This window comes from Pogoniulus pusillus, chromosome 3, assembly GCF_015220805.1.
Source record: "Pogoniulus pusillus isolate bPogPus1 chromosome 3, bPogPus1.pri, whole genome shotgun sequence".
Lineage (NCBI taxonomy): Eukaryota > Metazoa > Chordata > Aves > Piciformes > Lybiidae > Pogoniulus > Pogoniulus pusillus.
Genome location: NC_087266.1, coordinates 1,209,645 through 1,226,358, shown reverse-complemented (window position 1 = coordinate 1,226,358; position 16,714 = coordinate 1,209,645). Strand labels below are relative to the sequence as shown.

Genomic DNA, 16,714 nt, shown 5'->3' with positions numbered 1-16,714 from the left:
ATTTAATTCTTCAGAAGAGCATTTGATTTTTGTTCCCAGTGCACATGTAGGAGCAGTTCCAACCTGCTGTGCCCTTACGCAACTCGTACTCCAGCTGCAGAACTCATTCCTTGGCACTCACCCTGCTAGCTCAGCTAACGTTTCTGCAGCTGCTTTTGCTCCCACTGCACCGTTTTGGGTTACATTTGTGCTCTCCAAAACAATCAATGGGTAATTAGAAGAGAAAGCTCTCAGCACTGCTGCCTAACAAAGCACACCGAGGCAAGCTCAGTTCCAGCCTGTGAAGTGTGGGTGGATTCCCTAAGGTGCAAGCCTCTGGTTGGTATGCAGGGCATACAAAACACCTACTAACTGCCGCTGAGGTGCCCCAGGTTACAATTAAACCAGCTCCTTTCCATCACCCTCACCTCTCTGAAGTGCTTTGCTACTGTGAAGCAAAGAGGTAACAAAACTCAAACCTAGGAGAAACCATTGAACCAGTCAGGGCTGGAAGGGAGCACAAGGAGCAGCCAGTGCCAACCCCCCTGCCATGCCCAGGCACACCCTACCCTAGAGCAGGCTGCACACAGCCTCAGCCAGCCTGGCCTCAAACACCTCCAGCCATGGGGCCTCAACCCCCTCCCTGGGCAACCCACTCCAGCCTCTCACCACTCTCCTGCTCAACAACTTCCTCCTCACCTCCAGCCTCACTCTCCACACCTCCACCTTTGCTCCATTCCCCCCACTCCTGACACTCCCTCACACCCTCAAAAAGTCCCTCCCCAGCTTTTTTGGAGCCCCCTGCAGATGCTGCAAGGCCACAAGAAGGTCCCCTGAGAGCCTCCTCTGCTCCAGCCTGCACAGCCCCAACTCTTTCAGGCTGTGCTCACAGCAGAGCTGCTGCAGCCTCTCAGCATCCTCCTGGCCCTGCTCTGGACACTCTCCAGCATCTCCACAGCCCTCTTGTCCCAGGGGCTCCAGAGCTGGATGCAGCACTCCAGGTCTAGGCTGGATGTGAGGAGGAAGTTGCTGGCAGAGAGAGTGATTGGCATTGGAATGGGCTGCCCAGGGAGGTGATGGAGTGGCTGTGGCTGGAGGTGTTGCAGCCAAGCCTGGCTGGGGCACTTAGTGCCATGGTCTGGTTGGTCGGGCAGGGCTGGGTGCTAGGTTGGGCTGGCTGAGCTTGGAGCTCTCTCCCAACCTGGTCTATGAAGTACAAGAGCAGATGTTCCATCCCATCATATTGCTTTCTCAGACTATAGGAAGCCTCCTGCAAATCCCAAGGCATCATTTCCCTGACAAACCTGCCCCTAAACTGACAGCAAGCAGATCAATCCTTCTCAAGTACACCTGGAAGGATGCTGCAAGTGAATGTAAAGCAAAAACAGTTGACAGAGGCAGATAATTTGAAGTATCAATTTAGAGAGCTTGCTTTTAACAAGCTCTTACAGCTGGAAAATGCAACCAAAGCCTGAAGAGATGAGGCTGAGATGATGTAAAGTTAGGCTGTTACATGCAGTGAGCTTGCTGCTGAAGGGCAGATTTGCTTCCATTACAGCTCTTACTGGAAAATAAACTAAAACCCATTTAAAATGTTATTTTTAAGACAAGTTGGTGATGTCAGACTGGAAGGAAAACAACCAAGATGGGGAAGCTTACCCTTAAGCCACTGCCAAAATGAAGCAGTGACCAATAGGATATGATTATCTGTTTATTTTTTCATCCTACTAACTCCTTCTAACCTTTCTTCTTCCACACTTGTGTCAACATCCTGGCTTTGTGTTCAGGGTTGGCACTAACTCCTTTAAGCCTAAGGCTCTGTCCAGAGCAGAAAGCAGCTTTTGACAGCTTTGAGCTACCAAAATACACCCAAGGTCAGCCTCTGCCAGCTCCCACCACAAACACAAATACTGAGTTAGACTCATAGACTCAATCAGGGCAGGAAGGGAGCACAAGGGTCAGCCAGTTCCAACCCCCCTGCCATGGCCAGGGATACCCTGCCCTAGAGCAGGGCACAGCCAGGCTTGGCTGCAACACCTCCAGCCACAGCCACTCCACCACCTCCCTGGGCAGCCCATTCCAATGCCAATCACTCTCTCTGACAGCAACTTCCTAACAACATCCAGCCTAGACCTGCCCTGCCACAGCTTCAGACTCTGTCCCCTTCTTCTCTTGCTGCTTGCCTGGCAGCAGAGCCCAACCCCACCTGGCTACAGCCTCCCTGCAGGCAGCTGCAGGCAGCAATGAGCTCTGCCCTGAGCCTCCTCTGCTGCAGGCTGCACCCCCCCAGCTCCCTCAGCCTCTCCTCACAGGGCTGTGCTCCAGGCCCCTCCCCAGCCTTGCTGCCCTGCTCCAAACACCTTCCAGCACCTCAACAGCTCTCTGCAATTCAGGAGCCCACAACTGGACACAGCACTCCAGGGGTGGCCTGTGCAGTGCTGAGCACAGGGGCACAAGAACCTCCCTTGTCCTGCTGCCCACACTGCTCCTGAGCCAGCCCAGGATGCCATTGGCTCTGCTGCCCACCTGGGCACTGCTGCCTCAGCTTCAGCTCCTCTCTCCCAGCACCCCCAGGGCCCTCTCTGCCTGGCTGCCCTCAGCCACTCTGGCCCCAAGAAGATGAAGCAAAACTGACAAACAAATGACAAGATCTAATACAGAAATATTCTGTCCCAGGACTGTCTGTGTCCAAATTATTTTTAATGCTCAACTATGCCATCCAGCTCTGAAGGACTTATTTAATCTAATCCTGCACCCAGTTCCTAGATGCTGGATCTTATCCAAATGAAAATCCTCATCCAATTGGAATTAGCAATTACTGAAAAGACAGTCTGCAGAACAGAAGTAAATTGAGCTTCCACTGCAAATAAAGAGCTCATTAAAGCACTACATAAATCAAAGAGCTTCCAAGGTCATTTTTTATGACCATAAAATTGATACTTAAATTCCTGCAAGTTGGAATTCATACAAACTCTGCTGTCCTGTGCTGTACACAGCCACAACTCAGAGAAAAGCAGATGTGAAGGAAGAAACTGGTGGGCAGGCACCACGGGTAGGAGTTGTGTGCAACTGCCCTGGCTTCACACCCCTGTGTTGTCAGGTAGAGGCAGATCACAGAATCATAGAGTCAGGCAGGTTGGCAGAGAGCTCCAGGCTCAGCCAGCCCAACCTAGCACCCAGCCCTGCCCAACCAACCAGACCATGGCACTAAGTGCCCCAGCCAGGCTTGGCTGCAACACCTCCAGGCACAGCCACTCCACCACCTCCCTGGGCAGCCCATTCCAAGGCTCCAGCAAACCCCAAGAATGCATCACAGAGCAGTTGCAGGCACAAAGACACAAGAAGCCTCCAACTAAAGGTATTTCCGTCTTTCAATTACCACCAACAGTCACTTTTATCTCTGACTGAAGGCTCATTTAAAAAGCATTTAAAAGCCAACAGCGTTCCTCTGCTGGCATTTATTTCACATTAATCTTCTTACTTCCAGCTGCAAAGACATATATCCTTCCAATTCACATCCCCCACAGCAGCAGCCTGCCTCAGTTTGCACAGCAGCAAAATCCAGCTGCACCAATGTCACTGCTCTGCTGCCATGTGGAGTGGCAGATGTCTGACTGCCAGCTGCAGAAGGACTGAATATGAAGCCCTAATTACAGAGTAATTAAACACTTTCTTAAACCTCACTCAGGGCAGAGCTCATTGCTGTCTACAACTACCTGAAGGGAGGCTGTAGTCAGGAGAGGTTGGGTTCTGCTGCCAGGCAAGAAGCAACAGAACAAGGGGACAGAGTCTCAAGCTGTGCCAGGTGCTCAAAAGGAGACTGGATGAGGCACTTAGTGCCATGGTCTGGTTGCTTGGCCAGGGCTAGGTGCTAGGTTGGACTGTATGAGCTTGGAGCTCTCTTCCAACCTGCTTGATTCTGTGATTCTAAGGGTCTCTAGGGAGCAAGTCTCATGAGGAGCATCTCATAATGGGGCAGGTCTAGGCTGGATGTTGTTAGGAAGTTGCTGGCAGAGAGAGTGATTGGCATTGGAATGGGCTGCCCAGGGAGGTGGTGGAGTGGCCGTGGCTGGAGGTGTTGCAGCCAAGCCTGGCTGGGGCACTTAGTGCCATGGTCTGGTTGGTTGGGCAGGGCTGGGTGCTAGGTTGGGCTGGATGAGCTTGGAGCTCTCTTCCAACCTGCTTGGTTCAATGATTAGAAAGTGGCAAAGAGAAAAAAAAGATAAGAACTACAAAATAATAATCATTTTAAAAAGCATTAATTGTGGCAAAATGCATCAAAGCAGTGCCACAGGATTATCACCAAACTGAACTTCATACATTTGTAACTAATTAATGCAACAGGATCTGCCACTGACTCAAAGTTAGAGAATCACAACAGTGAAGGCTGGAAAGGGAACTCGGGATCACTGAGTCCAACCCTCTGCTAAAGCACAGTCACCCAGAGCAGGCTGCACAGGATCCCTTCCAGGCAGGGATCACTGAGTCCAACCCTCTGCTAAAGCACAGTCACCCAGAGCAGGCTGCACAGGATCCCTTCCAGGCAGGGATCACTGAGTCCAACCCTCAGCTAAAGCACAGTCACCCAGAGCAGGCTGCACAGGATCCCTTCCAGGCAGGGATCACAGAGTCCAACCCTCAGCTAAAGCACAGTCACTCAGAGCAGGCTGCACAGGATCCCTTCCAGGCAGGTCTGGAATCTCTCCAGAGAGGGAGCCTCACCAACTCTCTGGGCAGCCTGCTCTGGGGCTCCAGCAGCCTCAAAGGGAAGAAGCCTCTCCTCCTGTTCACCAGCAACTTCCCGAGGTCTAGTTTGTGCACATTGCTCTTCGTCCTGTCGCTGGGCACCACTGAAAAGAGTCAGGATCCACACTCTTGACCCTTGCCCTTCAGACACTGATAAGCATTGAGAAGATCCCTTCTCGGTCTTTCTGAGGGTAAACAGCCTCAGGTCTCTCACTCTTTCACTGAACCACTTCAAATCATTAAAGAATTAAGAAAGCATGACAGCAGAGGCCGTTTGCCTGGCTTAGGAGTTTACTTCTTATTCTTTGAAGGAAGGAACCTCTCTTCAGCTTCCTTCTGCCTACTGCACATTAAACAAACCCAAAGTGTTGATCCTAAAAAGCACCCCACAGCTGAGCACACTGCACTTGTCTTTATAGCCACCAATAACTGCCTTAATGTTCCCTTCAGACCCTTAAATTGAGGGATTGCCCTCAAGAAGCCTGATTAAAGACAATCATAGAACTAACTAGCTTGGAAAAGAGCTCATTGAGTCCACCCTATCACCTAACACCTTCTGAATAACTAAACCCTGGCAATAAGTGCCTCATCAGCCTCCCTTAAACACCTCCAGGGATGGTAACTGCACCACTGCCCAGGCAGCCAATCACTCTTAGAATCACAGAACCAGGCAGCTTGGAAGAGAGCTCCAGGCTCAGTCAGCCCAACCTAGCACCCAGCCCTGCCCAACCAACCAGACCATGGCACTAAGTGCCTCAGCCAGGCTTGGCTGCAACACCTCCAGCCACGGCCACTCCACCACCTCCCTGGGCAGCCCATTCCAATGCCAATCACTCTCTCTGCCAGGAGCTTCCTCCTCACATCCAGCCCAGACCTCCCCTGCCACAGCTTCAGACTCTGTCCCCTTCATCTCTTGCTGCTGGCCTGGCAGCAGAGCCCAACCCCACCTGGCTACAGCCTCCCTGCAGGCAGCTGCAGGCAGCAATCAGCTCTGCCCTGAGCCTCCTCTGCTGCAGGCTGCACACCCCCAGCTCCCTCAGCCTCTCCTCACAGGGCTCTGCTCCAGGCCCCTCCCCAGCCTTGCTGCCCTGCTCCAAACACCTTCCAGCACCTCCACATCTCTCTTCAATTCTAGCTCTGAAGAACTTCTTCCTAACATCCATCCTAAACCTGCCCCAGCACAGCTTGAGACTGTGTCCTCTCCTTCTGTCCCTGGGTGCCTGGGAGGAGAGCCCAACCCCACCTGGCTACAACCTCCCATCAGGTCGTTGTAGACAGCATTTAAGCCTGCCCTGAGCCTGCTCTTCTGCAGGCTGAACACCCCCAGCAGCTCCCTCGGCCTCTGCAATAAGGCTTCCTGCAAATAGGTCAATAAAGATACCCACTCAAGCCCCTTTCAGCCTTAAAATGTGAGACTCTGACACTGCCTTCCCTTAAATCTCACTTTATAACTCAGCTGTGTTCATGATGCCTTTAAATTGAGCTTCAACCAAGTGGTTGGGCGGATCACACCCACTTAATCCTGAGGTCTTTCCTTCTCCTGTCACTTGATTAGTGAAAGAAGAGACAAGAGCCACAGCTCTTGAAGGCAGACAGAGTTGGCTCTAATTTGTTTCCACAGCTCACAAGGAGAGCTCACCTAGGAGCTCATCAGTCTCTGGCTGCTTTCCACAGCCTCTGGCAAAAGAGGCGAAATAGAGCAGGACACTGAAGGGGAGCAGGTGACAGTAGGTGTGTGGCTGGCAAAGCTCAGCATTAGCAACACTAACAACTTAGGCAATTAACCTGCAGCTGAAGCAGCAATGCCTGTCCAAGCAGAGATCTGAGCAGCTGGCTGCTAGTGAGCAAAGCCTGAAAGAGTGTTTCTGTGTCACTTCACAACGTAAGCAACACTCGGGTGGCAGCCTAGGTGTTAGTGAGGTGTGTAACAGCACAGGTAACAGTCATCTTATCTCAAGCTCTTACCTCCTGTCTGAAACTAAATAAGAAGGGTTTAAGGAAGAGCAGCAAAAGTGGCTTGGAGGAATCACAGAATCGGGCAGGGCTGGAAGGCAGCACAAGGAGCAGCCAGTGCCAACCCCCTGCCATGCCCACGGACACCCTACCCTAGAGCAGGCTGCACACAGCCTCAGCCAGCCTGGCCTCAAACACCTCCAGCCATGGGGCCTCAACCACCTCCCTGGGCAACCCAGTCCAGCCTCTCACCACTCTCCTGCTCAACAACTTCCTCCTCACCTCCAGCCTCACTCTCCCCACCTCCACCTTTGCTCCATTCCCCCCACTCCTGACACACCCTCACACCCTCCAAAGATCCCTCTCCAGCTTTTCTGGAGCCCCCTTCAGATGCTGGCAGGCCACAAGAAGGTCACACAATTCTCATGATCTGTTTGGGTTTTTCCCCTCAGTGAGGGGAATAAGGAAATAAATATGAAAATAAGGGAAGCTCAGTTACAAATATTTGTTTCCCATACTTCTGCTGGAAACAAAAAGCAACTCTGATAGTAATAAAAATAATCTTTCCTTATACGAAGATAGCAGAACATAGTGAGATAGGACCAGGAGCCAAGGAAAGAACATAACAAATCTACTCAGACTTCTGCAAGGACCCCACCTCTGGTACTGAGTCCAGTTCTGAAGTTCCCAGCACAAGGAGGACACAGAGCTGTTGAAGCAAGTGCAGAGGAGGGCCACAAAGAAGATCCAAGCACTGGATCGCCTCTGTTATGAGGACAGGATGAGGGAGCTGGGATTTATTCAGCCTGGAGAAGAGAAGACTTCAGGAGGACCTTCAAGCCACCTTCAACACTGAGCAGATCCTACAGGAAGGCTGCCCTGTGAGGAGAGGCTGAGAGAGCTGGGGGGGTGCAGCCTGCAGCAGAGGAGGCTCAGGGCAGAGCTCATTGCTGCCTGCAGCTGCCTGCAGGGAGGCTGTAGCCAGGTGGGGTTGGGCTCTGCTGCCAGGCAAGCAGCAAGAGAAGAGGGGGACAGAGTCTGAAGCTGTGGCAGGGCAGGTCTAGGCTGGATGTTGTTAGGAAGTTGCTGGCAGAGAGAGTGACTGGCATTGGAATGGGCTGCCCAGGGAGGTGGTGGAGTGGCCGTGGCTGGAGGTGTTGCAGCCAAGCCTGGCTGGGGCACTTAGTGCCATGGTCTGGTTGGTTGGGCAGGGCTGGGTGTTAGGTTGGGCTGGGTGAGCTTGGAGCTCTCTTCCAACCTGCTTGATTCTGTGATTTCCTAAGAGTGTTTAGCAACAGGGACAAGGGGGAATGATTTGAAGCTGAGGGAGAGTTGGTTTAGACTGGATCTTAGGAAGAAGTTCCTCAGCATGAGGCTGCTGAGACACCAGAACAAGATGCCCAGGAATGTTGTGGATGCCTTCTCCCTGGGGGTGTTCAAGATCAGGCTGGATGAGGCCTTAAGCAGGCAAGTCTAGCTGAGAGGTGCCCCCTCCCATGGCCAGAAGGCTGGAGAAGATGATCTCTGAGGTCCCTTCCAACCAAAGACATTCTATGCAAACCTAATTTCAACAAGCCTTTGGAGAGGCCAAAGCTCCATTCCACCCACTTGCTGCTGTAAAAATGTCATCATAAAGATCTACTGTCAGAAGAGCAGTTGCATGGCAGAGCATGTCTGCTAGTCCTGGGCAATGATAGCTCCAGGCAACATTTCCTATGCCTGGAAACACCACGCCAGTTTGATCTTAAGTGAAACACAGTTGGTAACAAATTCACCCCCCTGATCCTGCTGGCTGAGGACCTGAAGCCCTTGGGGAGCAGACAGAGCTGCTCTGAATTTCAAGTGTTTAACTTCTCACTACTCTCCATGTTTTCAGCAAAGGACATGTATAAAGATTGGTTACACCCCACTTTTCATATTCCACCACCACAAACCCATCTTACAGCCGTGACACTGAAGGCAAGAAGGGGAAGACACTTGTCACAGAGACACTCACATCAAAACAGGCCACCAAAACAACACCACCTGAGCTAAACTGGGCTGCAACATCAACTCTGGCAAAATAAGGACTAAACTGCAACACTTCACAACTCAGTGGTAAAGATCAGCACTGCCATTTGACCTTGTTCTGTTTGCACGGGTGGGAGGATGCTGCTCTTGCCCCTTCTTATTTATGTGTTCAGTTTTGGGCCCCCCACTACAAGACAGACATTGAGGTGCTGGACAATGACCAGAGAAGGATGATGAAGCAGAGGATAAGTCTTGTGAAAAGCACCTGAGGGGACTGGGATTGTTTAGTCTGCAGAGGAGGAAGCTGAGGGAAGACCTCATTGCTCTTGACAGCTTCCTGAAAGGAGTTTGTAGTCAGGTGGGTTGGTCTCTTCTTCCCAGTATCAGGTGACAGAACAAGAGGAAATGGCCTGAAATTGTACCAGGGGAGGTTTAGGTTTGATACCAGGAAAAATATCCTTCCTGAAAGAGCAGTCAGGCATTGAAAGAGGCTGCCCAGGGAGGCAGTGCAGTCACCGTCCCTGCAAATGTGAAAAAAAACCCTTGCATATTGGTGCTTGGGGACACGATTTTGTGCTGGGCATGGCACTTGAAGACATGGTTCAAAGGCCATGGAGGTCTTGGGTTGACAGCTGGACTTCATGATCTCAGAGGTCTTTTCCAACAGAAAAAGTCCTATGATAAATTCACAGAATCAGAGGATCAGTCAGAGTTGGAAGGGAGCATAAGGAGTAGCCAGTGCCAACCCCCCTGCCATGCCCAGGGACACCCTACCCTAGAGCAGGCTGCACACAGCCTCAGCCAGCCTGGCCTCAAACACCTCCAGCCATGGGGCCTCAACCACCTCCCTGGGCAACCCAGTCCAGCCTCTCAGCACTGGTTCTACGATCCTCATAAAACCATAATCATAGAATCAGGCAGTTTGGAAGAGAGCTCCAGGCTCAGCCAGCCCAACCTAGCACCCAGCCCTGCCCAACCAACCAGACCACGGCACTAAGTGCCCCAGCCAGGCTTGGCTGCAACACCTCCAGCCACAGCCACTCCACCACCTCCCTGGGCAGCCCATTCCAATGCCAATCACTCTCTCTGCCAGGAACTTCCTAACAACATCCAGCCTGAACCTGCCCTGCCACAGCTTCAGACTCTGGCCCCTTCTTCTCTTGCTGCTTGCCTGGCAGCAGAGCCCAACCCCACCCGGCTGCAGCCTCCCTTCAGGTAGCTGTAGACAGTAGTTCCATGATTATTTTGCTCAAGTTGGTGTGCAAAAGCTTGGGTAACTCAGCTGAAGCTAGAAAACATCTGTTAAAATAGATACATATAAAAGCATCCCTACTGCTTGCCCTCAAGCACACAGGAGTTAATCCAAACCTCCTGAGAAGCCCTGAAGGAGGAATTACTACACCACGGAATAGATTTGATCAGTGAGGGACATGAGCCCTTTTAGTGCTTTAACACAGTTTAGCTGGCAAAATAATTCTTTTCAACTGGTTTTCCATTTCAATTGGTTTAATACTCTACAGAAGGCTGTTAGTCATCCACCTCCACAAGAGAGCAGAACTGGCTAGGTGCAGCTTCAGAAAGCAAGGGGAAAAAAACCTTTTTTTCCTCATTATTAAAATAATGAAACTTTGTACAGAGGCCATTCTGTTTGGGGTCCATCAGGAGCATGCAGCTCTGAAGTGCTCCAAAACCACCTTACCTTCACATCTCTGAATGCAAACTATTGATCAGCTGCCATCAATTAACACTGGCTCTTTAAAGAGTGAATGGCAAAGAACTGCACGTAGGCTTCTGGAACACAATGCAGCAATTGGGACTAAAATTAGCATATTAAAAACAAATTGCTAAATGGCACCGAGATGAAATTAGCACAACAAGCATTCAGTGCAGCTCTTCAACCTACAACTTCAGGGAAATATAGTATTTGATTTGGACTTGCAGGTATCCAACAAGCCTCAGGCCTCCTGTAAATTATTTATATCATTTAATGTCAAATGATTTAAATAACATCATCTTCACTGAGTGGGACCAAGGCAGTGAAAAGCCAGAAACTGATCTGCACTCTTCTGCCTTCACTGAGTGGGACCAAGACAGCTGGTGAGGGGCCTGGAGCAGAGCCCTGTGAGGAGAGGCTGAGGGAGCTGGGGGTGTGCAGCCTGCAGCAGAGGAGGCTCAGGGCAGAGCTCAGTGCTGCCTGCAGGGAGGCTGTAGCCAGGTGGGGTTGGGCTCTGCTGCCAGGCAAGCAGCAAGAGAAGAAGGGGCCAGAGCCTGAAGCTGTGCCAGGGCAGGTCTAGGCTGGATGTGAGGAGGAAGCTCCTGTCAGAGAGAGTGATTGGCATTGGAATGGGCTGCCCAGGGAGGTGGTGGAGTGGCTGTGGCTGGAGGTGTTGCAGCCAAGCCTGGCTGGGGCACTTAGTGCCATGGTCTGGTTGGTTGGGCAGGGCTGGGTGCTAGGTTGGGTTGGCTGAGCCTGGAGCTCTCTTCTATGATTCTATGAAAAGCCAGAAACTGATTTTCACTCTTCTAGCTTCACTGAGTTGGACCAAGACAGTGAAAAGGAAGAAACAGCTAAAATAATATTGGCAGAGAATGAGTTTCTAAAACTCATCAGCAACATCAGAAGTGGCCACAATGAGTACTCTCTGAGTATATTTTTGTGCTTTCTGGTTTGTTTCTTCTCTTAACTTTTGATAGAATAAAAAAAGTCATAAAGATACAACAGAGTGAAAACTACCAGGCCAGACAGACCTCAGATATCACAGAATCACAGAATTCTGTGACATTTGAGGTCTGTCTGGCCTAGTGTACTCTCAACTAATATACAATCAACTCTCTTGCTTAAGCAACTGAATTTTCTGGTATCATCTCTGTGACCTTCCAAAGTTATTAACTTCACATTAGCTGTATCAGAGAGAGGTGGAAACGACCCTTCAGTTCTTCTCTGAAACACTGCCACCCAACTTTGCTGGCTAACGTTGAAATGTAGAGGGCTCACATGGTCCAAAAAGAAAAAGCAGCATTTCCTCTGACCCTGAGAGCACAGTAACAGAACTATGGCTAAAGAAAATCTAGCCCAGCTGTATCTAAACAACCTACTGCCAAGCCAGCTCTAAAATAAAGTGAGTTTATTTCATAGAATCAAGCAGGCTGGAAGAGAGCTCCAAGCTCAGCCAGCCCAACCTAGCACCCAGCCCTGCCCAACCAACCAGACCATGGCACTAAGTGCCCCAGCCAGGCTTGGCTGCAACACCTCCAGCCACGGCCACTCCACCACCTCCCTGGGCAGCCCATTCCAGTGCCAATCACTCTCTCTGCCAGCAACTTCCTAACAACATCCAGCCTAGACCTGCCCTGCCACAGCTTCAGATTCTGTCCCCTTCTTCTCTTGCTGCTTGCCTGGCAGCAGAGCCCAACCCCACCTGGCTACAGCCTCCCTGCAGGCAGCTGCAGACAGCAATGAGCTCTGCCCTGAGCCTCCTCTGCTGCAGGCTGCACACCCCCAGCTCCCTTAGCCTTGCTTTTAGCCCTGGACCATTTAAATACTTTCAATTTACAACATGATCCTTACACACCACTTTTTTCAGCACAACTGGCAGACCAACAGCCTGGCTCCGAGCTTCACAACCATAAGGAGGGACCAGACCCTCCTAACTAGTCCCTTCAGAACACACACCCTTCTGCCTCCCGTCATTAAGGTCATCCTCATCTTCCTCCTTCTGCAGAATCTAGCAGCAGAGGAAGAGTTTCCATGCTCACAGGAGCAACAATGAGGGGAGTTAGGTCCAAAATTTACATGCCAGTCAAATTTCCTTTTACAAGGGTGAAGCAACAGAGCTTCCTCTTCCCTGTGAGGATTGTCTCACCAATTACTCTTTGCCACCAGCAAACCACAGAAGGCACACAGGCTGCAAGAGTCCTGTTCTGTTTAAGAGCTTGACGTTTGTCCCGTTTTAAGAGTACTTCATTTTGCTATGCCTTCAGCTCTGGACTGTCTCTTCTCAACCATAAACCTACACAGCAACTTTCTCCCCCCCTTCCATGAGTGTCTATGCTACTGTTACTCAGCTGCTGCACTCCTTCCTATTCCCACACTCCGAAACCTCTTTCACAACTGTGCATTTCGGTTCCTCAGCCACGGCAGTGCCTGTAACCGGGACTCACAGCCTGGCAGGGATGCCCAGAGCCTTCCTCCTCTGGCATGCCAGGCTCTGCCAAAGCGCTGCCGAAGCATCCCAGCTATGCCAGAGGCCTCCTCAGATTGCCCACTCCAGGCTCTTGAGGCTTAGGTGAGCCTGTCCACTTCAGGGCTGCTTTCCTAGGGCCTCAGCACTTGGAAAGCAGCTGCCTCTGTCAGGGGTGTGAAAGCTTCTGCTAGCACAGGGCCCAGGGCTGGGGGCAGCACATAAGCACTACTGCACCCTTTAAAGCCACTGCCCAGGGTAAAAAGCAAACAGCTACTGGTTTTCAGCACAGTATCAGTGACAAAGAGATTCCCTCCTCTCCTGTAGCCAAAACACCTTCTCCTCCCCCCGAATGCACTCCAACGTACCCCAATTCCTGACTGCCTCTGCAAGGCTAAGGCCGAACCTTTGGCCTGCTCTCTCGGCGCCGCTTCGAGTGATGCCCAAACAGCACCACCTGCAACACAGCGACCCTCTGAGCTGTTTTAACCTCCCCCACCTGCAACGAGACAACCTGAGGACGGCCAAGAGCCATCGAACGCCAGCTGGGCAAAGGTGTCTCTGCCGGACGAAGCTGTTTCTTCTTCACAAAGGAACTTTCCCCGTCGCTGCGCTGCCGGCAGGGTTTGGCTTGCTCTGAGCGACCATAGATGGCTCGGCGCTCCCATCCCCTCTCAAGGGGGGGCTGCGCTACAGAGCTACACGGCTTTACAGCGCAGCACCCCCAGGACGACCTCAGTTAATACGCTACTCTTCCTCATCCACACAGTGCCACACAACCGCCCTTGCCCCAGCGCAGAGCAACTTGAGACCCGCTCGGTCCGGCCACGCCGCTTCAGCCAACCCAAGCCCCCTGACCCCTGCTCCGGACCAGACCACAGGGACGAGCCCGGGATGAGAGAAGTCAGAGCCCAGGCTGGGAGGCGGGAAGGAGGCGGCGGCACCATCGCCTCCTGCGGACGCGGACATGGAGGGGAAGGGGACAGGAAAAGAGCCGTTTCCACCCGCCGGGGCTGGCTGCGGGGCAGGGGCACCGACACCCGCCGGCTGCCCCACTCGGCAAAGAGGGGCCACGGAGCAGGGGCGCTGCCCTGCGTGCGGCCTGGGCAGTGCCGTGAGGGCACGGCCGGCTCGGGGCGAGGGGTTAGGGACCGCGGCAGCGGCGGGACGCGGCCCCTCGGGTCAGTGCCGGGACACGGAGCGGAGCGGAGCGGTCACTCACAGAACTCGGCGATATAGTAGGAGACGGCGTAGTTCTCCTCGCACCACTCCAAGGTGGAAGTCGGCGGACCCCAGTAACCCTGCCGGTCAGCGGCCGGAGCCATCGCAGCGCCAGGTTCAGGCCAGTGGGGAAAATAAGGGGAGGAGGGAGAAGGGCACCGGGCCCGGCGCGCAGCGGCGGCAGGCGGGGTCCGGCGCTGGGCCCGCCCGGCCGGGGGAGGAGCGGCGGCGGCAGCGGGGCCGCGCCGGTTGCTGTGGAGACGCCTGCGGCCTGGCGGCGCCGGAGGAGCGGAGCGGGCCCAGCCGAGCCGGGCCGGGCCGGGGCGGGGGGCGACGCTTGGCGGGAAGGGGAGGCGTGAGGGGAGAAGCAGGGAAGGCCCCGGGCGGACAGGCCGGCTGGCGGCGCGCTGAGTGCGGGGGCTGCGCGGAGGCGCTGTGCAGGGCGGGCAGCGCCGCGGCCCCGCTGAACCCGCGCTCCCCTCACCCGCTTGTTCGGGGGGTAGAGTACCCTCCCCGGGGTAGATTCGGTGCTCTCCCTGCGTCGGCTCAGTGTTCTCCCCGCGCTGTTTTCCCTGGTAGGCCGCAGGGAAGGTGTGTAAGGTGCGTGAGGCGAGCCTCGTGGTGTCCAGTGAAGAGACAAGTGCTGCTAGCGGGCGGGGGGGAGGCAGGACGGAGGGGATTATAGCACTGCCTGCCCCACGGGGGGATGTGCTCTGTCTGATGCCCTGTTTAGCTGCCCCAGTGCTTGCTACGTGTACTTACCGAGTCGTAGAGTCATAGAATGAGTCAGGGCTGGAAGGCAGCACAAGGAGCAGCCAGTGCCAAGCCCCTGCCATGCCCAGGGACACCCTACCCTAGAGCAGGCTGCACACAGCCTCAGCCAGCCTGGCCTCAAACACCTCCAGCCATGGGGCCTCAACCACCTCCCTGGGCAACCCACTCCAGCCTCTCACCACTCTCCTGCTCAACAACCTCCTCCTCACCTCCAGCCTCACTCTCCCCACCTCCACCTTTGCTCCATTCCCCCCACTCCTGACACTCCCTCACACCCTCCAAAGTCCCTCCCCAGCTTTTTGGGAGCCCCCTTCAGATGCTGGAAGGCCACAAGAAGGTCCCCTGGGAGCCTCCTCTGCTCCAGCCTGCACAGCCCAAACTCTTTCAGGCTGTGCTCACAGCAGAGCTGCTGCAGCCTCTCAGCATCCTCCTGGCCCTGCTCTGGACACTCTCCAGCATCTCCACAGCCCTCTTGTCCCAGGGGCTCCAGAGCTGGATGCAGCACTCCAGCTGGGGTCTCATAATATGCAAAGTGCTCCTCAAGCAGAGTCGATACCCAAAGGCAAGGAGAGTCTAAAAAGGGAAAGACCTGCAACACATGAGAGAAGAATAAAATGAACAAGCCAAAGACTAGAAATTGCTTTTTTTCCATGTCAGAGAAAAGTTCAAAAGATTTGATGAGAAGCTTGGGACAGACCTTGAGGGCTGTGCACAGTGCTTATACCATGCAGCTCAGCAGAGCTGACTGTACTCACATATACACACAGAAACTTTCTACGTCGTGTTTCTTCTCACCTGCCCCTCTGTAAGCTAAACCAATCCATTCTAATCACAGAATCCCTTGGAAAGGACCATTAAAAGTCATCTAGTTTAACCTTGTAGTGAGCAGGGACATCATAGAATAAGTCAGGGTTGAAAGGGACCACAAGGAGCAGTCAGTTCCAGCCCCCCTGCCATGCCCAGGGACACCCTACCCTAGAGCAGGCTGCACACAGCCTCAGCCAGCCTGGCCTCAAACACCTCCAGCCATGGGTCCTCAACCACCTCCCTGGGCAACCCACTCCAGCCTCTCACCACTCTCCTGCTCAACAACTTCCTCCTCACCTCCAGTCTGATACTCACAGTCGGCTTTAAATAGCCAATGTGAAATACTGATGCTTGTTTCTTTTCACACCCATGAGTGCTTCACATGAGAAGGTTTGTAACCACGGCAGAAAAAGCAGTCTGATATGAGCCAGAGAGAGTGATTGGCATTGGAATGGGCTGCCCAGGGAGGTGCTGGAGTTGCCATCCCTGGAGGTGTTGCAGCCAAGCCTGTCTGGGGCACTTAGTGCCATGGTCTGGTTGGTTGGGCAGGGCTGGGTGCTAGGTTGGGCTGGCTGAGCTTGGAGCTCTCTTCCAGCCTGCTTGATTCTATGATTCTGTGCCAATGGAGTAATTTCCTGTGGCCTCAGCTTGCCTGTGGCAAAGGATCCTTTTCCCAGACAGCTTTATGTTGCCCTGAAACCTCATGGCTTGCCTGATGAGACGAAATTGAGTCATGTCAGTTTGCACCACTAGAGGGGTATGTGCTGTAAATATATGGATCCAGGAGTCTATTCCTGGAGGAATGGGAAAGGGCTGCTGCTCACAATTTGCACGTGTCCAGCTGCTTTTTGTTTGTGACTCATCAGATTCAGGGAATGACACCTGAAGAAGATCTCATTTCTCTGTTGCCTCTCTAGGTGAACACTTTGTTCTGACTTGTGAAGCAGTTTAATCGCTGCATAAAATGAGATCCAACAATGGGATTGATTAGGATTCATTATGGCTATGTATGCTGGAGAAGATTCGATTCTCCCTCTCATCAG

The 16,714-nt window shown here is 53.0% G+C and overlaps 1 protein-coding gene across 1 annotated transcript in view; it reads right to left on the bottom strand.

The window, feature by feature from the left end:
* Positions 1-14,274, bottom strand: part of ACER3 (alkaline ceramidase 3) — a 61,287-nt gene extending 47,013 nt beyond the window's left edge. Inside the window, exon 1 of the mRNA XM_064140200.1 lies at positions 14,092-14,274. Within this exon, the coding sequence (XP_063996270.1) occupies positions 14,092-14,194 (103 nt within the window). The 5' untranslated portion in view covers positions 14,195-14,274. The remainder of the gene's footprint in view (positions 1-14,091) is intronic.
* Positions 14,275-16,714: the final 2,440 nt, after the last annotated feature.